Source organism: Centroberyx affinis, unplaced genomic scaffold (assembly GCF_046629955.1).
Source record: "Centroberyx affinis isolate AG114_WGS23_722 - 3 ecotype Tasmania unplaced genomic scaffold, CSIRO-AGI_Caff_v1 ptg004903l_1, whole genome shotgun sequence".
Classification (NCBI taxonomy): Eukaryota; Metazoa; Chordata; class Actinopteri; order Beryciformes; family Berycidae; genus Centroberyx; species Centroberyx affinis.
This window is the reverse complement of record NW_027282405.1, coordinates 108,901-128,450: the sequence shown is the minus strand read 5'-3', so window position 1 is coordinate 128,450 and position 19,550 is coordinate 108,901. Positions and strand designations below refer to the sequence as shown.

At 43.5% G+C, this 19,550-nt stretch overlaps 1 protein-coding gene across 1 annotated transcript in view; it reads right to left on the bottom strand.

Annotated features, from left to right (window-relative positions):
• Positions 1-1,312: 1,312 nt before the first annotated feature.
• The window catches only part of LOC139666275 (myocyte-specific enhancer factor 2D homolog), a gene marked incomplete at its 3' end in the record, with an annotated part of 49,893 nt that continues 31,655 nt past the window's right edge, over positions 1,313-19,550 (bottom strand). The window contains exons 2-3 of the mRNA XM_071545449.1: positions 11,760-12,156; positions 1,313-1,516 (exon numbers count right to left, since the gene is read on the bottom strand). Of these exons, the coding sequence (XP_071401550.1) occupies positions 1,313-1,516; positions 11,760-11,813 (258 nt within the window). The remainder of the gene's footprint in view (positions 1,517-11,759; positions 12,157-19,550) is intronic.

The following is a 19,550-nucleotide window of genomic DNA, read 5'->3' as shown; positions in this document are numbered from 1 at the left end:
TCCCTACATGCTACTGGGCACTAGGCCAGAGTGTGGCCATAAACACACAAGACCACACTGGACTGGACTGAAGAACTCTGGACTGGACGGGACTGGACTGGACGGGACTGAAGTAAAAAACTCTGGACTGGATATTAGACTGGACCAGACTCACTGGAAGCAATTTAGCCTCAAGTAAACCAGACCGACCTGGATTGGATTGGATTACATTGGACTGGTCTGCACTGGTTTGGTTTAAACTGGACTAGACTGGCTGCACTGGTCTGGAGTACACTGGAATGGACTGGACTGAATGAAGGCAATACAGACTGGATTAGACTGGAAGTAATTTATTCAATTAAACCAGATCGACCCGGACTGGACTGTATTGAGTGACATTGTTCTGTATTGAACTGCTTTAGATTAGACAGTTTAGATTAGATTAGACTGGATTGGACTGATTACAGTGGTCTAGTCAGGACTGGACTAGACTAGAAGAAATTCAGGTTTAGTTTAGGCTTGACTTGATTTATCAAGCCTTGATAGACTGGATTGGAGTAGGGCTGAACGATTTTGAAAAAATATCTAATTGCGATTATTTTGACTGATATTGCAATTGCGATATGATTTGTGATATTACAGGGAATGATCATTTTTACATCTTTATTCTAATTTTCATTGAAAAACGTATTAAAATGATTATGGTGGGATTTTTGCGGGGATCTGTACCAAACAAAGAGGTTTTCTTTAGTCTGTAGAATATGATGTGTAGGCCAGGACATCTCTGCAGCACCACAATATTTCATTTAAAATGGTATTTTGACACATTTCACCTTTAACAAATATTGCGCCTCCTGCGATTTGACAATTGCAGTAGGCCATATTGCGATTTCGATAAAATTTTGATTAATTGTTCAGCCCTAGATTGGAGCTAATTAAGACTGGATGAGTCTGGCCTGGAATAGATTAGATTAGTTTTGATGAAACCTTCATGATTCCTGAGGGGGAAATTGGGTCATTGGAGCAGCAGCAGCAGCAAGAAGTAATAGGATACATCAACAAAGAATAGGATATAAAAATGAATATAGGAAATTGGGGCTATAGAAATACACTCAACCGACACTTTCTGACACATTAAGTAGAAAATGTGCAACTGAAAATGTGCAAAAAAGCATCAAGTCAACGAGCTGGACTTTGTTTCCATCTTGACGAAGGCCCACATGGTCACAGTCTTACATTTAATTCAACTTTTTGGAAGTCCAGGACTCGTTTCACATTACCCTCGGTCACCCCCCGCTCCCCGCTCCCCCCTCCCCCCTCCCCCACGCGTTACCTCGATGATGTCGGCGTTGGTCCGGCTCTCGTGCGGCTCGTTGTACTCGGTGTACTTGAGCAGGACCTTGTCCATGTCGGTGCTGGCGTACTGGAACAGCTTGTTGGAGTGGTTGAAGATGATGAGGGCGATCTCGCAGTCGCACAGCACGCTCAGCTCGTAGGCCTTCTTCATCAGACCGAACTTCCGCTTGGTGAACGTCACCTGGAGGGAGAGGAAGAGAGAAAGAGGGAAAGAGGGGAGAAGGGGGGAGGAGAGGGAAAGGTGGAGAAGGAAGGATGAAAGCAAGGAAGAAAGACAAAAAAGTTAGGAGTTAGGAAATTGGAGAGAGAGCTTTTATATAAAGAGAGCGGTTATAAAATGCCAGTGATAGATCAGTGTAATAAAAAAACAAATATTCAGCAAATCTTTTATGGTTTAAAAAATTAAAGCAATAGTCCTCATTTTCATATAAATAAATGTCTGTTTTTCCACTCTCTGACACAACAGTTCAACCTATATCCGGTTCATAAAGCTTTTCCACTGTCTGCTCTAAACAGCTGCTGTCTGGTCGCTCTTTCCTGGGAAAAAAGGAAGCTCCGCCCACACTGTTTGATTGACAGGTGATCTCTGGGAAGTGCAGTGCAGAAACAACACAGCAATGAGTGCTGAGCAACAAAGATGGAAACAAAAATCCAAAAAATAAATAAATACCTCACGGATTACCACTTTAAATAATAATAATATTTAAATGTTATTCTTTCGGCAAGCAATCTAGTTTATTGTTCTAATACTGACACAATGTCTACTATTATGCCAAGTGTCACATAAGGAGCAGTATGAGTGGTTGGTTTTTGGTTTGTGCATTAATATTTATTTAACCGTTTCATTTAAAATCAGTTATTCGATCACAGGTGTGCATTTGTCTTTTACTGAGTATTTTACAGCGGCTTTAAACGTTACTCAGTTACTCCTTTACTCCTCTCTTTAAACGTTAATCAGAACCAATCAGGGCCAAAACTACCAGACCAAGTTAGTTAGATATTCGGCAGGTGAGGGTGGAGAGGGATTGTATGGGTTTTGTACTCGGTGGAAGTTGGCATAAGACAATTATCACTAATAAAAAATTGCTTTTAATCATCGCTACCGCACATTTGCATTGAATTCCTCTGCTGTCTACTTTTTAAAAGTTGCCTCTCATCACTCCACTTCTGTGTTTTTCGTTGGTGAAATGAAAGTGGAACTATACAGGAGGTGTTGGGTTCAGACGATTGTAAGAAAGTATGTCAGCAAAGAGTTTTTCAGATGATACACTTACAATACAGAGAGCATCGAAACGTGATATCTTTCTCTCTCTCAATTTTACACTCTCTCTAGGTCACACTCTCTCTCTCTCTCACACACACACACACACACACACACTGTGAAACTGTCTTTTTCTCTTTCACACGTACTCTCTCTCTTTTTAAGTCACATATTCACTTCCTCATTCCTTCCATATTAAACACACACTCCCTCCCTCTCTCTCTGTGTCACACTCTTCTCTCACTTTCTCTTTCTCTCTCTCTCTCTCTCTCTCCATGTCACACACTCTCTCCTTGTCTTTTTCTCTTTCACACACACTCTCTCCCTCTCTCTTTTCCCACTCTCAATTCCAGTCAATTCAATATGCTTTATGGGCATGAATGTTACACAAACAGCATTGCCAAAGCGTCGATTACAATATTGAATGTGATGGAATTTAAGACGAAGTAAAAACTGAGACACTCTCTTTCTCTCCCTCTCTTTCTATATATCACACACACACACACACACACACTCTCCCTCCCTCTCTCTTTCTATCTCTCTCTCTCTCCATGTCACATAGACTCCCTGCCTCTCTATTTCTCTTTCATATACACACTCCAGTTCTCTCTTTCTGTGACACACTCTCCCTATGTAAAACACTCACACACACACACTCACACACTCTCTCTCTTTCACACACACACACACACACACGCACACACACAGATCTTGTATAAGCCCCCACAGTTGTGAACAAGCAGCGTACAAGTGGGAGTGCTGCTGGAGCGCCGGGTCCCTCGGTGTCTGCTGGTTGGTTTTAGTAGCGCTTCCCTGCTATACCGGCTGGTATTTACAATACAGGGAGATTTGGCTTTGTGTGTTTGTGATCCTGTCTGTTTAATCCAAACAAACACAAACAGAGGGAGAGAGAGAGAGAGAGAGAGAAAGGGAGAGGGAGAGATAAAGAGAGTGATAGAGAGAAAGAAAGCCTTCAGGTAAAGCTAAGGGGGAAAACTTAAATAAATGTGAATGAAGCAGCAAGGTTTGGCATTAAACATCTGATATAGCCTAGGAGAAATGGAAATGTTGAAAAAAATATTGTATACTTGCTCATATCTATATACACAGGTAGGACATTAGAATTAACTGAATAGAATAGTTGAAGTGATTTGGTATTTGTTTAAAGGTGCTACGTGTAGCTTTTTGTGTTTCTCAAGATTAAAATCACATTTCCTATAAGCCCCGTCACTTCCTGTCACAAACAGGATGTTGCCCCCTCCTCCTCCACGTGTTTGCTTTGAAGAGTAAAAAGGATAAGAGCTGATAGCAGCCCTTGATATAACAGCCAATATGCATTCTTAAAATAATTCATTTAGAATAGTGGAACTGGAATATAGTTGTTTGTATTTCCTGCAGAGTAAAGAAACGATTCCTCTTTGTGCCATAAAGCAATCCAGCAGATGATGCACAAAACCTGACCCGGTGACATACAATATAGCACTTACGTTTTCACATCTGAACTCTATTGAGATTGCACAGGTATCGATTATACACAGGGGCAGACTTAGTCATTTGGGGGCCCTAGACGAAAGCAAGCATGGGGCCCCCTGAATCCCAACTCTCTCGCTTTTTAATCCATCCTTTCTATATATAAATTTGGGTAGCTTTGCTTATTTTATTAACTTTTTTTTTTTTTTACATCTCTCTCAGCTACTGATGCAGGGGCAAGGGAAATTAATCTAAAGTCAAGTGGCAAAACACACTAGAAGCGGAATAGCCCACTATAGCCTGACTGAGAAGACTCGAGATTGAAGTAATTTATTTTAACGAAAACATTTCTTTTAACTGATGAAAAATAAGTTAGAATAATACACTACAAGTCAAAAGTTTGGACACACATTTTTCTTTATTTTTTACTATTTTTCACATTTTAGAATAATAGTAAAGACATCAAAACTATGAAATAACACAAATGGAATTATGCAGTGACCAAAAAAGTGCTAAACAAATCAAAACTATCTTATATTTTAGATTCTTTAAAGTAGCCGCCCTTTGCCTTGATGGAAAGGCAAAGGTTTTGGAAAGAAATTCATATTTGTCTAAGAAACAAATTTCAAGCATTTCAGTAGAAGCCTTTAGATCAAAATGGCTTTAAGAGAATGAAAAACACAGAACATTCAGTCAGGTGGGTCCAGACTTTTGACTGGTAGTGTAGTTCTATTCTTGTCTTTTGTTGGGGCCCAAGGCAGTTGCCTACCTCTGCCTAATGGTAAGACCGATCCTGATTATACAGATTGTACCTATGTGAATAACTGCACCATGTAAAACCGGTTCCTGTTTTGTGCCGTAAAACAATCCAGCAGATTTCCCTCCAAATCCACCAGGTGGCTCACAGTGTAAAATAGAGGCTGACAGGCTGCTCACTGATGGTCTCATTTGTTTACAGTAGTAACTAACGTCTTAATGTGGTAATGATTTATCAATGTTATAATGATACATGCAGCACCTTTAATTCCTACTAGTCATCTGCTCAGTTCTATATTATTACCCGAATTAATACACACTATATTACTTCGGCAAAATAGGTTTCTGTCCTGCCATGCCAATAAAGCAGAAATGATTAAATAACTGAAATGAATTGAATTGAATTGAATTGAACTGAGAGAGATATGGAGGAAGGGAGAGGAAGGGGAGGGAGAGGGAGATGATTACATTAGATAGATAGATAGATAGATAGATAGATAGATAGATAGATAGATGAAGACAAATACAGGTTGAAAGATAGAAGAGCTGCCAATCTCTCCATCTCTCTTTCCCTCGCACTTTTTTTCTAATTGCTTAGGCACCCGCCATGTTACGTTTCTGCCTCTCCTCTCTCTCTCTATCTCTCCTTCCCCCGTCTCTTATTTTCTCGCCCTCGTTTTCTCTTCCTCTCCTCTCTCTCTCTCTCCATCTCTCTCTCTCTCTCACATTTTTTTTTTCCCACATCCTCCCTCCCTCATTCGCTCTCGCTCACTCATTGCTTCCTGCTGCCACAAATCAAATTATATCGGGGTCGTATCCATGGGCAACCGACTACCCCCCCCCCCCCCCCCACCCCCCCGCCCCCACCCTCTACCCCCCATTTCCCACCTCATCACACACTGCTACCATCATCTTACCTCTCTCGATCTCGCTCTCTCTCTCTCCCCCAGCTTTATCTCTCCATCTTCATATCTCTCCCTCTCCTCTCTCTCTCACTCTTTCTCTCTCTCTCTCTCTCTCTCTCTCTCTCACACACACACACACACACACACAGAATGAACAGGGAGCAGATGAACTATGTGGCGGTGTTGGAAAGAGAGGAAATGACAAATTACGGCTGTAGAGGTTGGAGAGAGTAAAGACCGACGGTGACGAAGAGACAAGCCGCAGCAAACAACAACAGTTATTCTAACCGATTATAAGCTCATTTATCGTCGATTAAAGCAAAATAAATGACCCCAAACTACCCAAATAAACCTTTTTTTTTTTTGTTTAGCGGAAGTGGGCGCCTGGGTAATAAGTTTGGGTAATAAGTCTCGATCCTGCTGTTTGCCATGAAGGATAAACAAGCTGAAGGTAATTGACATTAAGAATAGAATTGCCAGGTAACCAATGGCAACTGAAGAATAAGACATCCTCGGTAGAGAGAGAGAGAAAGGAAGAAAGGGGGCGAGTCGTTTCATCCGTGTGTGTGTGTGTGTGTGTGTGTGTGTGTGTGTGTGTCTTGGCGTGGTTGTGGTTGTGTGGCAGATGGATGAGGAAACCACCACTGACAACCGCAACCTCCTCTTGCTGTTTTCCGTAGCCAAACCTCTCTTTCATTTGGTGGTTCACAGTCTCTCACAATCAGGGGCTGAGCGTTTAAAAAGGAATAAAATTAAAAAAAACAGATATCTTTCATTACAGCAACCGATTTTTGGTATCAATATCAATTTTGAGGCATCAAAAGATAAGGAAAAGTAATGAAAAGGTTAAAAAATGTCGGATCCTTACAGTGCAATCTGATCTTATCTATTTGTTTGGCAGAGGAAACCAAATGCAGCAATATCTGAGAAAGCAGGTGCTGCATGCCAAATATTAAACAGGTAATCATTCACTCTGTTGTAGGATGAAACATGCTTTGGATTTGAGTATAATAAATGCAAAAAGGTTTGAAGCCACTGTGAAGAACTGGTTAAGTGTTCTCTAAATGTAGTCTACCTTTGGAAAGGCCACACACTGTGTTGGCATCACACTTTTCTGTGTAATGTGACTTGACTAAATTATATCTCCTGGGTTATCAGGTCACATGCAGCTCTGAAGATGCGGTTTGAATGTGATTTTTTGCATTGCACTGAAAACTGTTACAGTCGTTGCTCGGTATGAACATGGATATGTATTTACTACGGTTTTGTTTTTGTTTGATTTTCTGGAAGGAAAAGTATTGCAATGTTGATGCAGGCTCCGCTTCCCACCAAAAAAAGGACCAACGATGGAAATAAACTATGAAGCTTTATTGTGCGTTATCATTGGTAGTTCGCTTCCGTTTCATATATACGACTTTCAATTACTAGATAAGATTTACAGCCCGAGTCACAATCCTTTATTTTTCTTTCCCTAGAAATGTGGCATGTGAAACGGCGTCGTATGTGAAGCCCGGGCCCACACTCTGAACGGTGTTTATTTCGTGAAGCTTATGGCAGCAGCGTCTTTGAATCGACACGTAGGAGGGTGACGGGCTGCATGTACTCCAAAATTCATTTGACTGCCTTTCAGACTGTTGCACTGTTCATTTAGCTGAGGCAAACTAGAGCAAGCGTGGAAAAACCTCTTCTCCACTCGCTCTCATTTCAGAATCAGTGTTTTTGGGCCAAGGAAGTTTGCACATACAAGGAATTTGACTTGGTGGGTTGAGCCCCTAAGTCACTGGAAACAATGCAACACAAAATGATGAAAAAAAAAAAGAAAAAAGTAGAATATAAGAAATTTAGGGAATAGGTCTCTTTTAGGAGTTGTATATAAAAGAAAGTATGCAAAGTACTGTGCAGAAGTCTTTGGCACATCCATAGAGCGAACATGCTTTCAAAAACAATCAAATTAAAAGTTTCTGAATATCAAAAGATTTACTATAAAGAACAGTCTACTGACACACTAATGTAGAAAACAAGTAAACATTTAAGACAAAATGTATATAAAAAATATACGGTGCCTAAAGCTTTTGCACAGTCCTATATATATGTATAAGTAGTAAGTATAAGTAATGTATCAAAGTTTTAAAAGTAGAAATTTAGGAAATTTAGGTCTCTTTTCTGCACCGTATGCACATGGTTCTCTGTTGGAATCTGCCTAATTGAACTGATAGGAAGCTAGTGAAGTCAATAATAAAAAAAACAAAACAGAATATAAACATATTTCTTTCACAAACACTACTGTATTAAAGTTTAAACATTCTTGGGACACAGGAATATTACATAACATCTACTGTCAGGGTGTTGTGGGTTTGACCCTTGCACTATTTACTCTCGGTTGCTTGTAATGTTGCTTATCTAAGAATCGCAGTGTATTCTACTGTTGCTCTCAGTGTTAATTGCTCCGGGTAAGAGCATCAGATAAATGGCTAAAATGTGAAATGTAAATGCTAGGTGCCGTTTTTCGGTTCAAGGCGGGGGTCAGAGCGCCACCGGCGGTCTGAAACCGCTCGCTAATCGGCCCGATCGCGGTCGGTGAGTAATCGTTGATCCTGACAGTTCGGTCGGTGTAAAACCAGAGAGAGCGTCACCTCATCGACAAACTGTTCGACACATGACACCAGCGCTGGATCCATTAACCAGAACCTGCTCCGACCAGAAAGCCTTTCACACACCCCCCCCCCCTCCACACCCCCCCCCCCCCCCGTCTGTCCGATTGTGTACCGCTGAATAACAAACCACCGCACTTCCCTGACCCCCTGGAGGCGTTGTTTCCTCCCCTCTATGGAAATGGCACCCGCTAAGATTGATGAGGAGAAAACTGAGGATGATTTTTCAGACCCTCCGGCCACCTACTTTCTAAATTGCTCAGGTCTTACTCAACCTGGCACCTTGTTTCTCTCTCTCTCTCTCTCTCTCTCGCTCTCTCTCTTCTTTTTCTTCTCTCGCTCTCTCTCTCTCTTTTAGAAGGCGGGCACGTCAAATCCATTACTCAATCTGCTCAATGGAGCGAAGCCCATTTACCAGTTGACTCATTTTAGATGGATCATTTACCCTTTCATCCTCTTCTGACAATGCCACTGATGTAACCGGAGCGACTGAGGGTTTTTTGGGGAATTTCATGTTCTCTCGCTTTTTTTTTTTTTTTTTTACTGTAGGCAGTGTGGAGGAAAGGGGATGGGGAGGTGGGGGGGCTGAGAAACTCCATGATGGCGCCATGCAGAGTCATATGAGCTTCATAAAAGACGATGCTATTGTTCTGTTGTGGTACTAAACACCGCTGAGAAAACAACTGCCGTGTTGGTCATGTGACGCTACATGGGAACATGTGAAAACAGCTCACGTCCTTGCGGGACTTTGTTATTATTACACATGCTCACTAGGGACGCACCAATCAGATTTTCTGGGGTCCAATTTCGATTCTCAATGTTTACCACCGCCAAGGAGGTTATGTTTTCGGTGCCATTTGTTTGTTTGTCTGTTTGTTTGTCTACTGGCCCAATTTTCATGAAACTTGGTGGAAGGGTGTAGCATGGGCCAAGGAAGAACCCATTAAAATTCGGAGTGGATCCGGATCCGACTCACAAACAAGTAATAATAGCACGAACCTTGGCGGAGGTCTGTGCTCTCCAAGTGCCCTTCTAGTTTCACAGTGTGATCGGCTGATCGTTGATCCAATTGAAACGATGCGTTTTACTTTCTGCAAACAGCGGCACATCAGGTAAAAGTGCACCGCAAGTAAACATCGAACAAAAAGTTCGGAAATTTGTGTTTGGTAGATTATTTCTCTGCTGTAACAATGCTTCTTGGCAATACATTTTATACCGTTGGAAAGCCTGTTTATTTCCCTTTTAAATGGTGCCCCATTTGTAAGGAACATGCATTTGTGGGATGAGCAGCACAGCTGAGTATGTGGGTTGCGCTCATGAAAAATTTGCCAAATCTTCTCTGCCAATGCCAAACAGCTTATTCTGCTGTTGCTATTGACTCTTGTTTTGAGCTTCCGGTACCCCCAGGTGCTGACAATCAGGTACCTGATTGGCAGCACCTGTGAGCATGGGCCCTGCTACAGTGGTCAATTGGTGTCTGCTCCAAGAATCGGCATGCCACGTTTGTCTGATCTCGATAAGGCCTGTGCGATAGGGCGACTTCAAGCTGGTGTTCCACAAAAGCAAGTTGCGGCATTATTTGGAGTGAGCCATAGTACCATCTCCAAACTGAAGGCCAAGTTCCATGAAACGGGGGATGTCAGAGACAGACCGCGAAGTGGGCGTCCCTAGAAGACGACACCCCAAGAAGACCGGTTCCTCACCCTTTCAGCACTTAGGAACCGTAGGCTGTCTTCTACAGATTTGCAGTCAAGGTTTGCAGGACGATATGGCACACGGCTCTCGGCCCAGACGATCCGGAACAGACCGCACGCAGCCGATCTCCGGGCTCATGGGGCTGCCAGGAGGCCTGCCATGACTGCCCTTCACCGTCAGGTCCGTTTGCGCTGGTGTCGGCAACACCCGCACTGGAACCTGAACATGTGGAGGAACGTTATGTTCAGCGATGAGTCCAGATTCTGCCTACGGAAGTTGGATCGTAGGGTCAAAGTGTGGAGAAGACGGGGAGAACGCTATGCTGATCGCGGCACCGATAGAGTAACACCTTTTGGTGGAGGCAGTGTGATGGTGTGGGGCGGCATCTCCATCACTGGAAAAACGAGGCTTGTCATCATTGGAGGCGATCTCAATGCAGAGAGATATCGAGATGAGATTCTGCAACCAGTGGCGATCCCATATCTCCACAGTCTGGGACCCAACTCCATCCTCCAAGATGACAACGCTCGCCCCCACAGAGCGGGGTTTATCAGAGACTACCTCCAGAATTTGGGAGTAGAGAGAATGGAATGACCTGCCAACAGTCCTGACCTCAACCCAACTGAACACTTATGGGATCAGCTTGGGCGTGCTGTTCGTGCTAGAGTGACCGACACAACCACGTCGGCTGACTTGCGACAAATCCTGGTTGAGGAGTGGAATGCCATCCCACAGCAGTGTGTGACCAGGCTGGTGACCAGCATGAGGAGGAGGTGCCAGGCTGTTGTGGCTGTGTATGGTTCTTCCACACGCTACTGAGGCTCCTGACTGTTTGTTAAATGAATAAATTGTAAAATTGCCAATATGTCTTGTTTCTTCCTTGTTACTGATAGACTTCAATCATCCAATCCACCAAACAACACCAAACAAGAGTCAATAGCAACAGCAGAATAAGCTGTTTGGCATTGGCAGAGAAGATTTGGCAAATTTTACATGAGCGCAACCCACATACTCAGCTGTGCTGCTCATCCGGCAAATGCATGTTCCTTACAAATGAGGCACCATTTAAAAGGGAAATAAACAGGCTTTCCAACAGTATAAAATGTATTGCCAAGAAGCATTGTTACAACAGAGAAATAATCTACCAAACACAAATTTCCAAACTTTTTGTTCGATGTTTATAAATAGTAACATTTCAATATAGCTCTGTGTTTAATGGATTGTTCTTGGCTGCATGACACAGCAGATCCATGTGTAAATAAATTGTAGGTTTTATCCAAACAGTAATTACATGTTAGTGTGTGCTTCATGACTGAGGTGTTTACTCAACTTTTGCCACTGGTAGCGCATGAAAGTTTTTCCATAGCGGCAGCACAGGCGGCTCTGCCTTCTGTCCAATATATTAAACTGGTTCTAAGCTATGATCAGAGGCTGTGAAATTCAAAACACAACATCAGACATGATCTGTTGATCCCAGATGGGCGACATGGTGCCAACGTTCTGCTGACTGCTGCGAATTGGCTTTTTACGGCATACGTTCGACCACTTTTTTTGTTTTGTTAGTTTGATCAGGCAGTTATCACCCGGTTATGTTCGTTGGCCTATCGATTGGTGCATCTCTAATGCTCACATACACACACACATGCACGCACACACACACACACACACACACACACGCGGTCTAACCTGTCTGTTGCGCTCATCGGTGATCCTCTGAATCTGAATCTTTTTCCTCCCCATGGTTCCGGTGTGGCGGTGGGAGGGGCAGGGGGCGTGGCGGGGTCAGAGGTCGCTCGTCGCTGTCTGTCTTCCTCCTCGAGTCTCTTATCTCTTTCCGTCTGTCTCTCTCTCACTGTCTCTCTCTCTCTCTGTGTGTGTGCGCTGACCCTGTCCGGAGCCGCCGGGCCGGGGAGCTGTCTTCACCCCGTAGATTTAAAAAAAAAAGGGAGAAGGAGGAAAGGAAGAGTGGGGTTCGGTGTGCGGCGCCCCCTTCAGATCATGGTCCTGTGCAGGGGGGCAGGTCATCCACTCGCCGGCTGATCTGGGATCCTCTACCCTCCCCTTCACTTCAGCTGGGCAGCTCCTGGAAAACAGAGCGGAGGCATTCATCAGATTGAGAGAGACACTTTGAAAGGGGGGAAAGCAGCATTGTTTGTATAATGTGACCCACTTTGGCTACTATAAACATTGTCTTAGCCTTAACCCCCTCCTATACAGTGAGAAAATAAATGATGCAGCAATGGGTTTGAAGCGGAGTTAAGCGCCACTGAATCAGAAGCACATTGGGAAACAACTGTGGGGGAGGGGGGGGAGGGGGTCCAGGGGAGGGGGAACACTTCTCATGAGGTTAGTGTTTCCTGTGAGGATGGGGGCGGGGGGGAGGTGGGGGGGGGGGATTTGTAGCGCTAGCTGCAGAGCGGGAGGCCCTCGGGGGCCCGCGAGCAGGGAGGCTGTGCTGTGTCAGCTTCATTAGAGGCATCACCGCCACATCACTGATCTGCTGGTCGCCCGCGGCAACCGGCTGCCCGGCCTGGCCGGCCTGACACGCCGAATGTGATTCCCCAATCGAAGGCGGAGCAGAGAGGAGCAGAGAGGAGCAATGGACCCACGGATTCTACATATTTTATGTTTCAACTCTTCAACTGTTTATGTTAATGCCTTGACAAGATTTAAAGATTTTAGTCGGTGTTAAATAGGCCTGTGATGTAGGTCGATAGTGGCAGCATGACTGTCAACTAGGTCATATCACAATATGACCGAAAATGATTCTCCATTCAACTGTATAAAATGTCTAGTCATATGTGCACTGGGACTGAGCAGCAATTTCCCATACTTTTCCAGCCATTTTTGTGCAATTCCCAAACTATTCAAGAGCTGGACATTTTCCAGACCTGCGTAGGGATCCTGTAAGACGGCTGGCATCGCCACACGGCGGTGCGTCCGTGGGCGGACCCCTGCCGCCCACAGACGCCCCCACACATTTTACTTCAGCATTTTCAGACAGGCTCTCGGATGCTGCCGTGTGTGTGTGTGTGTCCGGTAATAACGTTAACATTACGCCTTATTAGCGTAACTGAAAACTGGCCTAATTCCACGCGACACTGAGAAAGATGAAGAGTGTGAAAATGTGTGTCTAATTTCAGTCGCGTTATTTAACCAACCATGAAATAAGGGGGGTATACAATATGCTACAATCCCTGATCAAAACAGAGAATGGATATATAAATTGGAATTTAAAAAAAAAAAGGGAAAGGCCGAGAGAGAAAGCCCAGAGTATTTTGCGAAAACGCATGCAAACTCATGAATGAATGAGCAGGCGGCAGCAACCCGGAATGGCAACAGAGGCGAGGACTGTTTTAAGCCCCGTTACTACTATTTGTGGTTCAGCCTTAAAAATAGCGTTCTATATATACATACAGACTGCGTACGCACTCACACACACACACACACACACCCGCATGACAGTGGGAGCCGAGTCATAGCATTAAGAGCTGGAGCATCAGGGAAGCCTCGAGTACAGACGCCACACCAGCTCTCCCACATTGTTTGCATTCCCCCCCCCCACCCCCCTACCTGGGAGAGCAGCAGAAGAAGAACGCCCCCCATTTATATTCGTTCTACTGAAACAAAGAATGTGCAATAGTTTGCCGTGAGACTGACATTCCTTTTGTGCCGCTGCGGGCACGGACCGCACGCCTGTTTTCAGTACATGCAATTGGCTTAGCTTTGGCGATGAGTTCCCTATGAATTATGTACTGGCTGTTTGGCTTAGAGGAGGGGTGGGGGAGAGTTGGAGAAAGAAGGCGTTATGTGTGTCATAATTGTTTTGTAAAAAACCTTGATGAAGAACTGGAGGCAGCCTGAGCTCTGTTTTTACATGGAAAATCGACAGTGGGTTTATACGACCTAAGATGCTCTCTGATGGAAATAAACTGAATGTACAAAATATATTTTCTTCCTGACATTGAGTTGCAGCCACAATCCACATCTTGTCTCAAAGCTTAAAAATCTGCTTCTCTAACTCGTCTGCTTCTCTATATCTTCATCTCTTCCCGTGTGATTGGTGCTAGGAATGGGACAATAACCGGTATTACTATATAAATTGTGGTAAAAAAATCCCAATGACGGTTATTACACCACCCCTAATTTTTATTACCATGACCACAGCAATAACCAGCAACTTGTTGGGAGGTGGAAAAACAAACGCAAAAATTCACTATTTTACATAAATATTTGACATATGTTCTACAGTCTCACATTAAAAAAGAGAAATGTCTTGCTATTGACATGATAAATTAGTTTTTAGGTAATTTAAGCATATTACAGTACTGATTTGAAGGTTTTCATCTTATTAATAATTCTGGGGATAATATTGCATATCAAGATAATTTTGATAAGATAATCAAGATAATCAAACTGTGAAATCTTCATATCAGCACAGGCCTAATTGGTACAGATTTAAAAAGGGGGAATCAATAAGGGATAAAGGCTTTTACCTCAATTCACCTCATCGGTGTACTTCATGAACTGTCACTAATAATTTTGTACATTCAGTGTAGTTTCATTTAGCTTCAAACAGACATGGAATACAGAGGTGTTGGTTGGTATATTTTCTTAGTAAATAATAACGAGGTGTGCGCCTGTATCCTCTCACACTCTGCAGCCCTCGTTAGCCACCGAGCGAGAGACTCGCTCCAGTTGTGTGGAGGCACTGGTCCGAAGTTCAAAGGCAGCGCACGGAGGGATTTGTCTTTAGGCTGTGGGCTGATCACACATGAAAAGGCTGCTTTATCTGCCCGGGGTGGTCAAGTCTCGACCTTTTACCCTTCATGCTGCTGGAGCTCGCTTCCCACGTCTGATGTCAGGCAGAATCTCCGCTCTCACATGGGGAGCGGAGGGCCTGGAGTGTGTCTGCTGCCTCGCCGAGCGAGCCGCGGCGACAGAGAGGCTCTGGACAATGAACAGATAAACGCTGATAATTGCGATTCTACAGTGGAACTAGATTAGAACCCAGGGGGACGCCTTGAACGTTCGGAGGGTTTATTTCACACGGGGTCAATGGCATGCTCGTTTTTTACGTTCTGTGTAAAAAAAAAGAAAAGAAAACATAAATGGATTCAGGGAATATGGGCCGAAACATAGAAATCAGACATAAAAAAACATGGAATTCAGAGCTTTTGGGGGGAACAGTAAAAACGTCTGGAGTAATTTGTATCATAGGAGCATAAATAACTTTAAAAAAAACTAAAGAAATGTAAAAGTGGATTGCCAGAATATTATACCCCTCAATATTAGATTAAATTGTAATGATACCCATGGGGAAACTGGGGTGATTCTATGTTCTAAATTCTATGTTCATCTGACATTTGTGTTTCATGAATCTCAGTGTTGCTTCTTGTCCTCCCAAGATGTGAGATGTTTTGGAGCAGGTTTGTATCAAGGTAGTAAAAGAACAAGCCTTTTACGTACTTGCTGCAGATTTCTACGTCATTTCAGTCTGTCTCTGTCATGTAGCTTGTTTTGATTTGGATGTTTTGGATTGGCTCCAGTGCTCTTGAGAGATGCAATGTCTTGTGTTTGGTTGCCTAGACGATGAGATTAAAGGGTAAATCTGACAAAAAAATCCTTTCAAGCACTACCAGCCTGAAAATATCAGCATTCACCATTATCGATAAATGCTTGATACAAAATAAATATTGAAAATTGAACATGCCGTTTACTGACTTTAATCCTACATATAGATTGAGAAAATGAATAATTTCTACACGGGCATTTTATATGTAAAAATGCTTAAAAAGGATCCAGGAAATCCAGGAAAAAAAGTGAAACAGAATTTGGGGAACAAAATGAAACGGCTTTCACAGAGCCTTAGAAACGGTAAAAAAAATACTATCGCTGTACAAATGTGGCAGCTAAGCTTTAGAGGGGGCAGATCAGGTCACAGCCTCCAACAAAGATTAGTCCATAAAAGAACAGTTAGAAAATGTTGCATCGCATCATTATCCCTGACATCTGTTGCTGTGCCTGTTAAGCATTTCAGAGCTTCAATCTCCCGTTCCAGCGATGTGGGTGGAGAGCCACTAGCTGCAAGGGCCATATTATATTTTTAACCTTTATTTATCCAGGGAGAGTTGACATGCGCTTGTTCAGAAACGGATTGCTTCACACTCCTAAAATTTACACACACAGTTGCACCTGGGAGCTACCCAGAACAACCAATCAGAAGTGCCTTGCTCAGGGGCACATCACGCGGATTTTCTCAGCCAGTCCAGGATTTGAACCGGTGACCTTCTGATCACCACCAGCCTCGCTCTCCTCTAAGCCAGCGGTTCTCAACCTGGGGGGTCGGGACTCCCCAGGGGGTCATGAGATAATGTTGTTAGGGTTGCGAGATGATTCATGGGATAAGAAAAAAAGCATATTTCTACTAGACAAATTTGTTATCATGCCTATTTTTTCTCATTTTTGCTTTTTTTTTTTTCCTCTTATGAAATACTGAATAGTTTTCAGCCTCTAGGCCTCCTTTGATAATAAATCAAATGAAACAACCCGAAAAAAGGAAAATCATTCTTTGGTTGAACTCGAGTAAACATCGCTTCGCTTTGAGGGGTCACGAGCCAAAAAAAAGGTTGAGAACCGCCGCTCCAGGCTGCCACCGCCCCCGATATCACCGATACATACGCCTGCCACCGTTTCCCCCCCCGCAGGCCGAATGTGTCACAACCCGCAGCGAAAGGGCGCCGGGGTCGTGACTGAGTCATGACATATAGGAAATAAACCAGTCACACGCCACACAGTGAGACCGGTGTGTTTGTGTCAGAGGGGATTTGTGTCTGCACGTCTACGTCATTTCTGTTGGCTTTAGATAGATGTGATGTGTTAGATGTGATGGGAGCAAATGAGTATGTTGCTATCTGTGTGTGCATACTAAGGACGACTGATACATGATGTTTGGGTCGGACACCAATTAGTCATAATTAGGGTAGAACAAGAACTATCTCCAATTCAAACCCCTCTGTAGACTAAATCTGCCACCAGAATTGCCAGAACATATACTGTATTTTATACTGGATACTAGGGCCGGGCCATATGGAAAAAATCAAATATCACGATATTTTTGACCTAATACCTCAATATCGATATTGCGGCAATATTGTAGGGATGTCTATTGGTGCTTTCACAAAATATTTACACAATGAGATTTTTGATAAATAATCATCAGTAATGTGGATATAATGACTAAGTGGGTAAAGGCAAATAATAGAACAGCTAGAACAGTCTGGTAAGTTCAGAAAATGACATCACTTTACTGTAATGCAGCCTTTAAAACCAGGAAAAGACACTTATGCCATATCACGATATTACAATATCCAAAATCTAAGAAGATATCTAGTCTCATATCACGATATCGATATAATATCGATATATTGCCCAGCCCTACTGGATACTGGATTTTGTTTATTCCTTGTTGTCATTACTGGTGCAGTAAATACCAAAAAAAAATATCTAAAAGTCACTGTGGCAAAATCTTTTTCTATCATTTTTAGAGGTGCATTATCAGTATGCCCACACGACAAATCTGTCAAATGCCAATATTGGCCGATAACATTGATGTATTGATATATATCTTATATCTTGTTGTCCTTGTTTTAGCTGTATATTTATTCTGTGTAAGTACATTGAGAGCAACGAAAAACCGGAGTCAAATTCCTTGTACGTGTACATACTTGGCCAATAAAGCTGATTCTGAGTCTGATTCTGATTCTATATCGGTTAGGATTTAGCCTAGCGTGTGCAATCTGTTTATGTGCTTGCATGTGTGTGTGTGTGTGTCCTCCTGCATGTCCATCCTTTATTGCCCTGGCGTGTAAGTGGCAGCAGAGCAGCCTGGAGCAGAGAGATAACAGTCGGCGGTATAGGGCTAGTGGTGGTGGGGTTGGTGTGTGTGTGTGTGTGTGTGTGTGTGTGTGTGTGGGGTGGGGGGTGGGGTGGGGGGGGGGTGCGTGAGGCTTCTTGGCTGCTGGAGCCGTGCCAGAGGACTGCTGAGAAATCCATCACTTCTCCCACTCAGCACCAGCATCTGCCAAGGCTGACCGCAGCCAGCTCCACCGCACTATCCGTACCAACCCACACTGTGCTTACACGAACAGAGACCGACCGGGTCCTGCGTGGCTCAATGGGTGGAGCGTGGTACAAACACTGGGGGGGGGGTCATGGGAGACGGCTGACAAAAATCTTGTTTGACAAACACACCGAAAAACCACAGACATAATCTACCCAAGACGCCTCCGCTATGCCAGATACGTGGCTTAAAGCTGCACCAGGAAACTTCACACGTTGGCAGCGGCTCCAAATGGCAGCGAGCGGGTAAGTTCCGTTTGAAAAATTCAATACCCAGAAATCCTGTAAGGTGACGTCAGTAAACTGCTACACAGCTCGCTCATGTTTACCAACCCCTGTGATCAATTTTTTGCGACAGGAAAACCAAAGGGACGAGAGAGAGGGAAAGATCTCTAACTTTCTCTGGACTGCCGCGCTGCTCGCTGCTGTTTAGGAGACAGTTTTCACTCTTAAAAGTTTAAATTCGTTAATTCCTGTGGGCGAAGAAGTGTCCATACTCGACAGCAGAATTAATTTGGGCAAATAAGAATAAAATTACAGGGTTTCAGTTAGTAGATGGGGATGGGAAGCTCTTCTCTGTTGCAGCCTCTCTTTGTGATTTAGGCTGATAAGACAGGCTTATTTCTACATAAAAGGCTTGCCTAGTGCAGCTTAAATGGGTCGAGCATACCCAGCAAACGTATTGTTGGTTGAATAGACGTTGATGCTAAATCAATGTCAGAGCTAAAAATCTACACACTCATGGCACTTTAAGGCAGTGATTCTCAACCTTGTTCATATCAAGGACCCCTAATTTAGTCCACATTAGGGCCACGGACCCCCATTTGATGAGATGTTGTCTCATCAAAACCCAAATTTGAGAATATTTGTATTGTTAAATATGATTTTGTCCAGAATTTCATGACTGTCTGTATTGTAGGTAGAGACATAACAGTGTCATTCTTCTACATTCTCTAATTGTGTTACCTTCTTGTAAATGAAGTAATGCTGAAGTTTAACAATTCATGAATTTGCTGGGGACCCCCTGCAACCCCCTCAAGGACCTCTTGTGGTCCCCAGACCCCACGTTGAGAACCACTGCTTTAAGGCAATTTGGTTTAAAATGTCCAAATAGCAGATGTTATATGTTATGTCATGTTACAACCTTACAAATCAAGTTACCTATTGGCAGTTTAACAATGTATGCCAAATGGAAAATGCCTTTATCTTTTTTTTCTGTCCATGCTATGAAGAGGAGTTGCTAACTCTATCATGCGTCTGCTTCATGCTGGCTGGCAGAGCATGTTGGCAGACGGGGCCAATAACACAGGAGTCACCTAGAGATCTGCAGAGGGCCTCAGGTTTCATGTAGGGCAG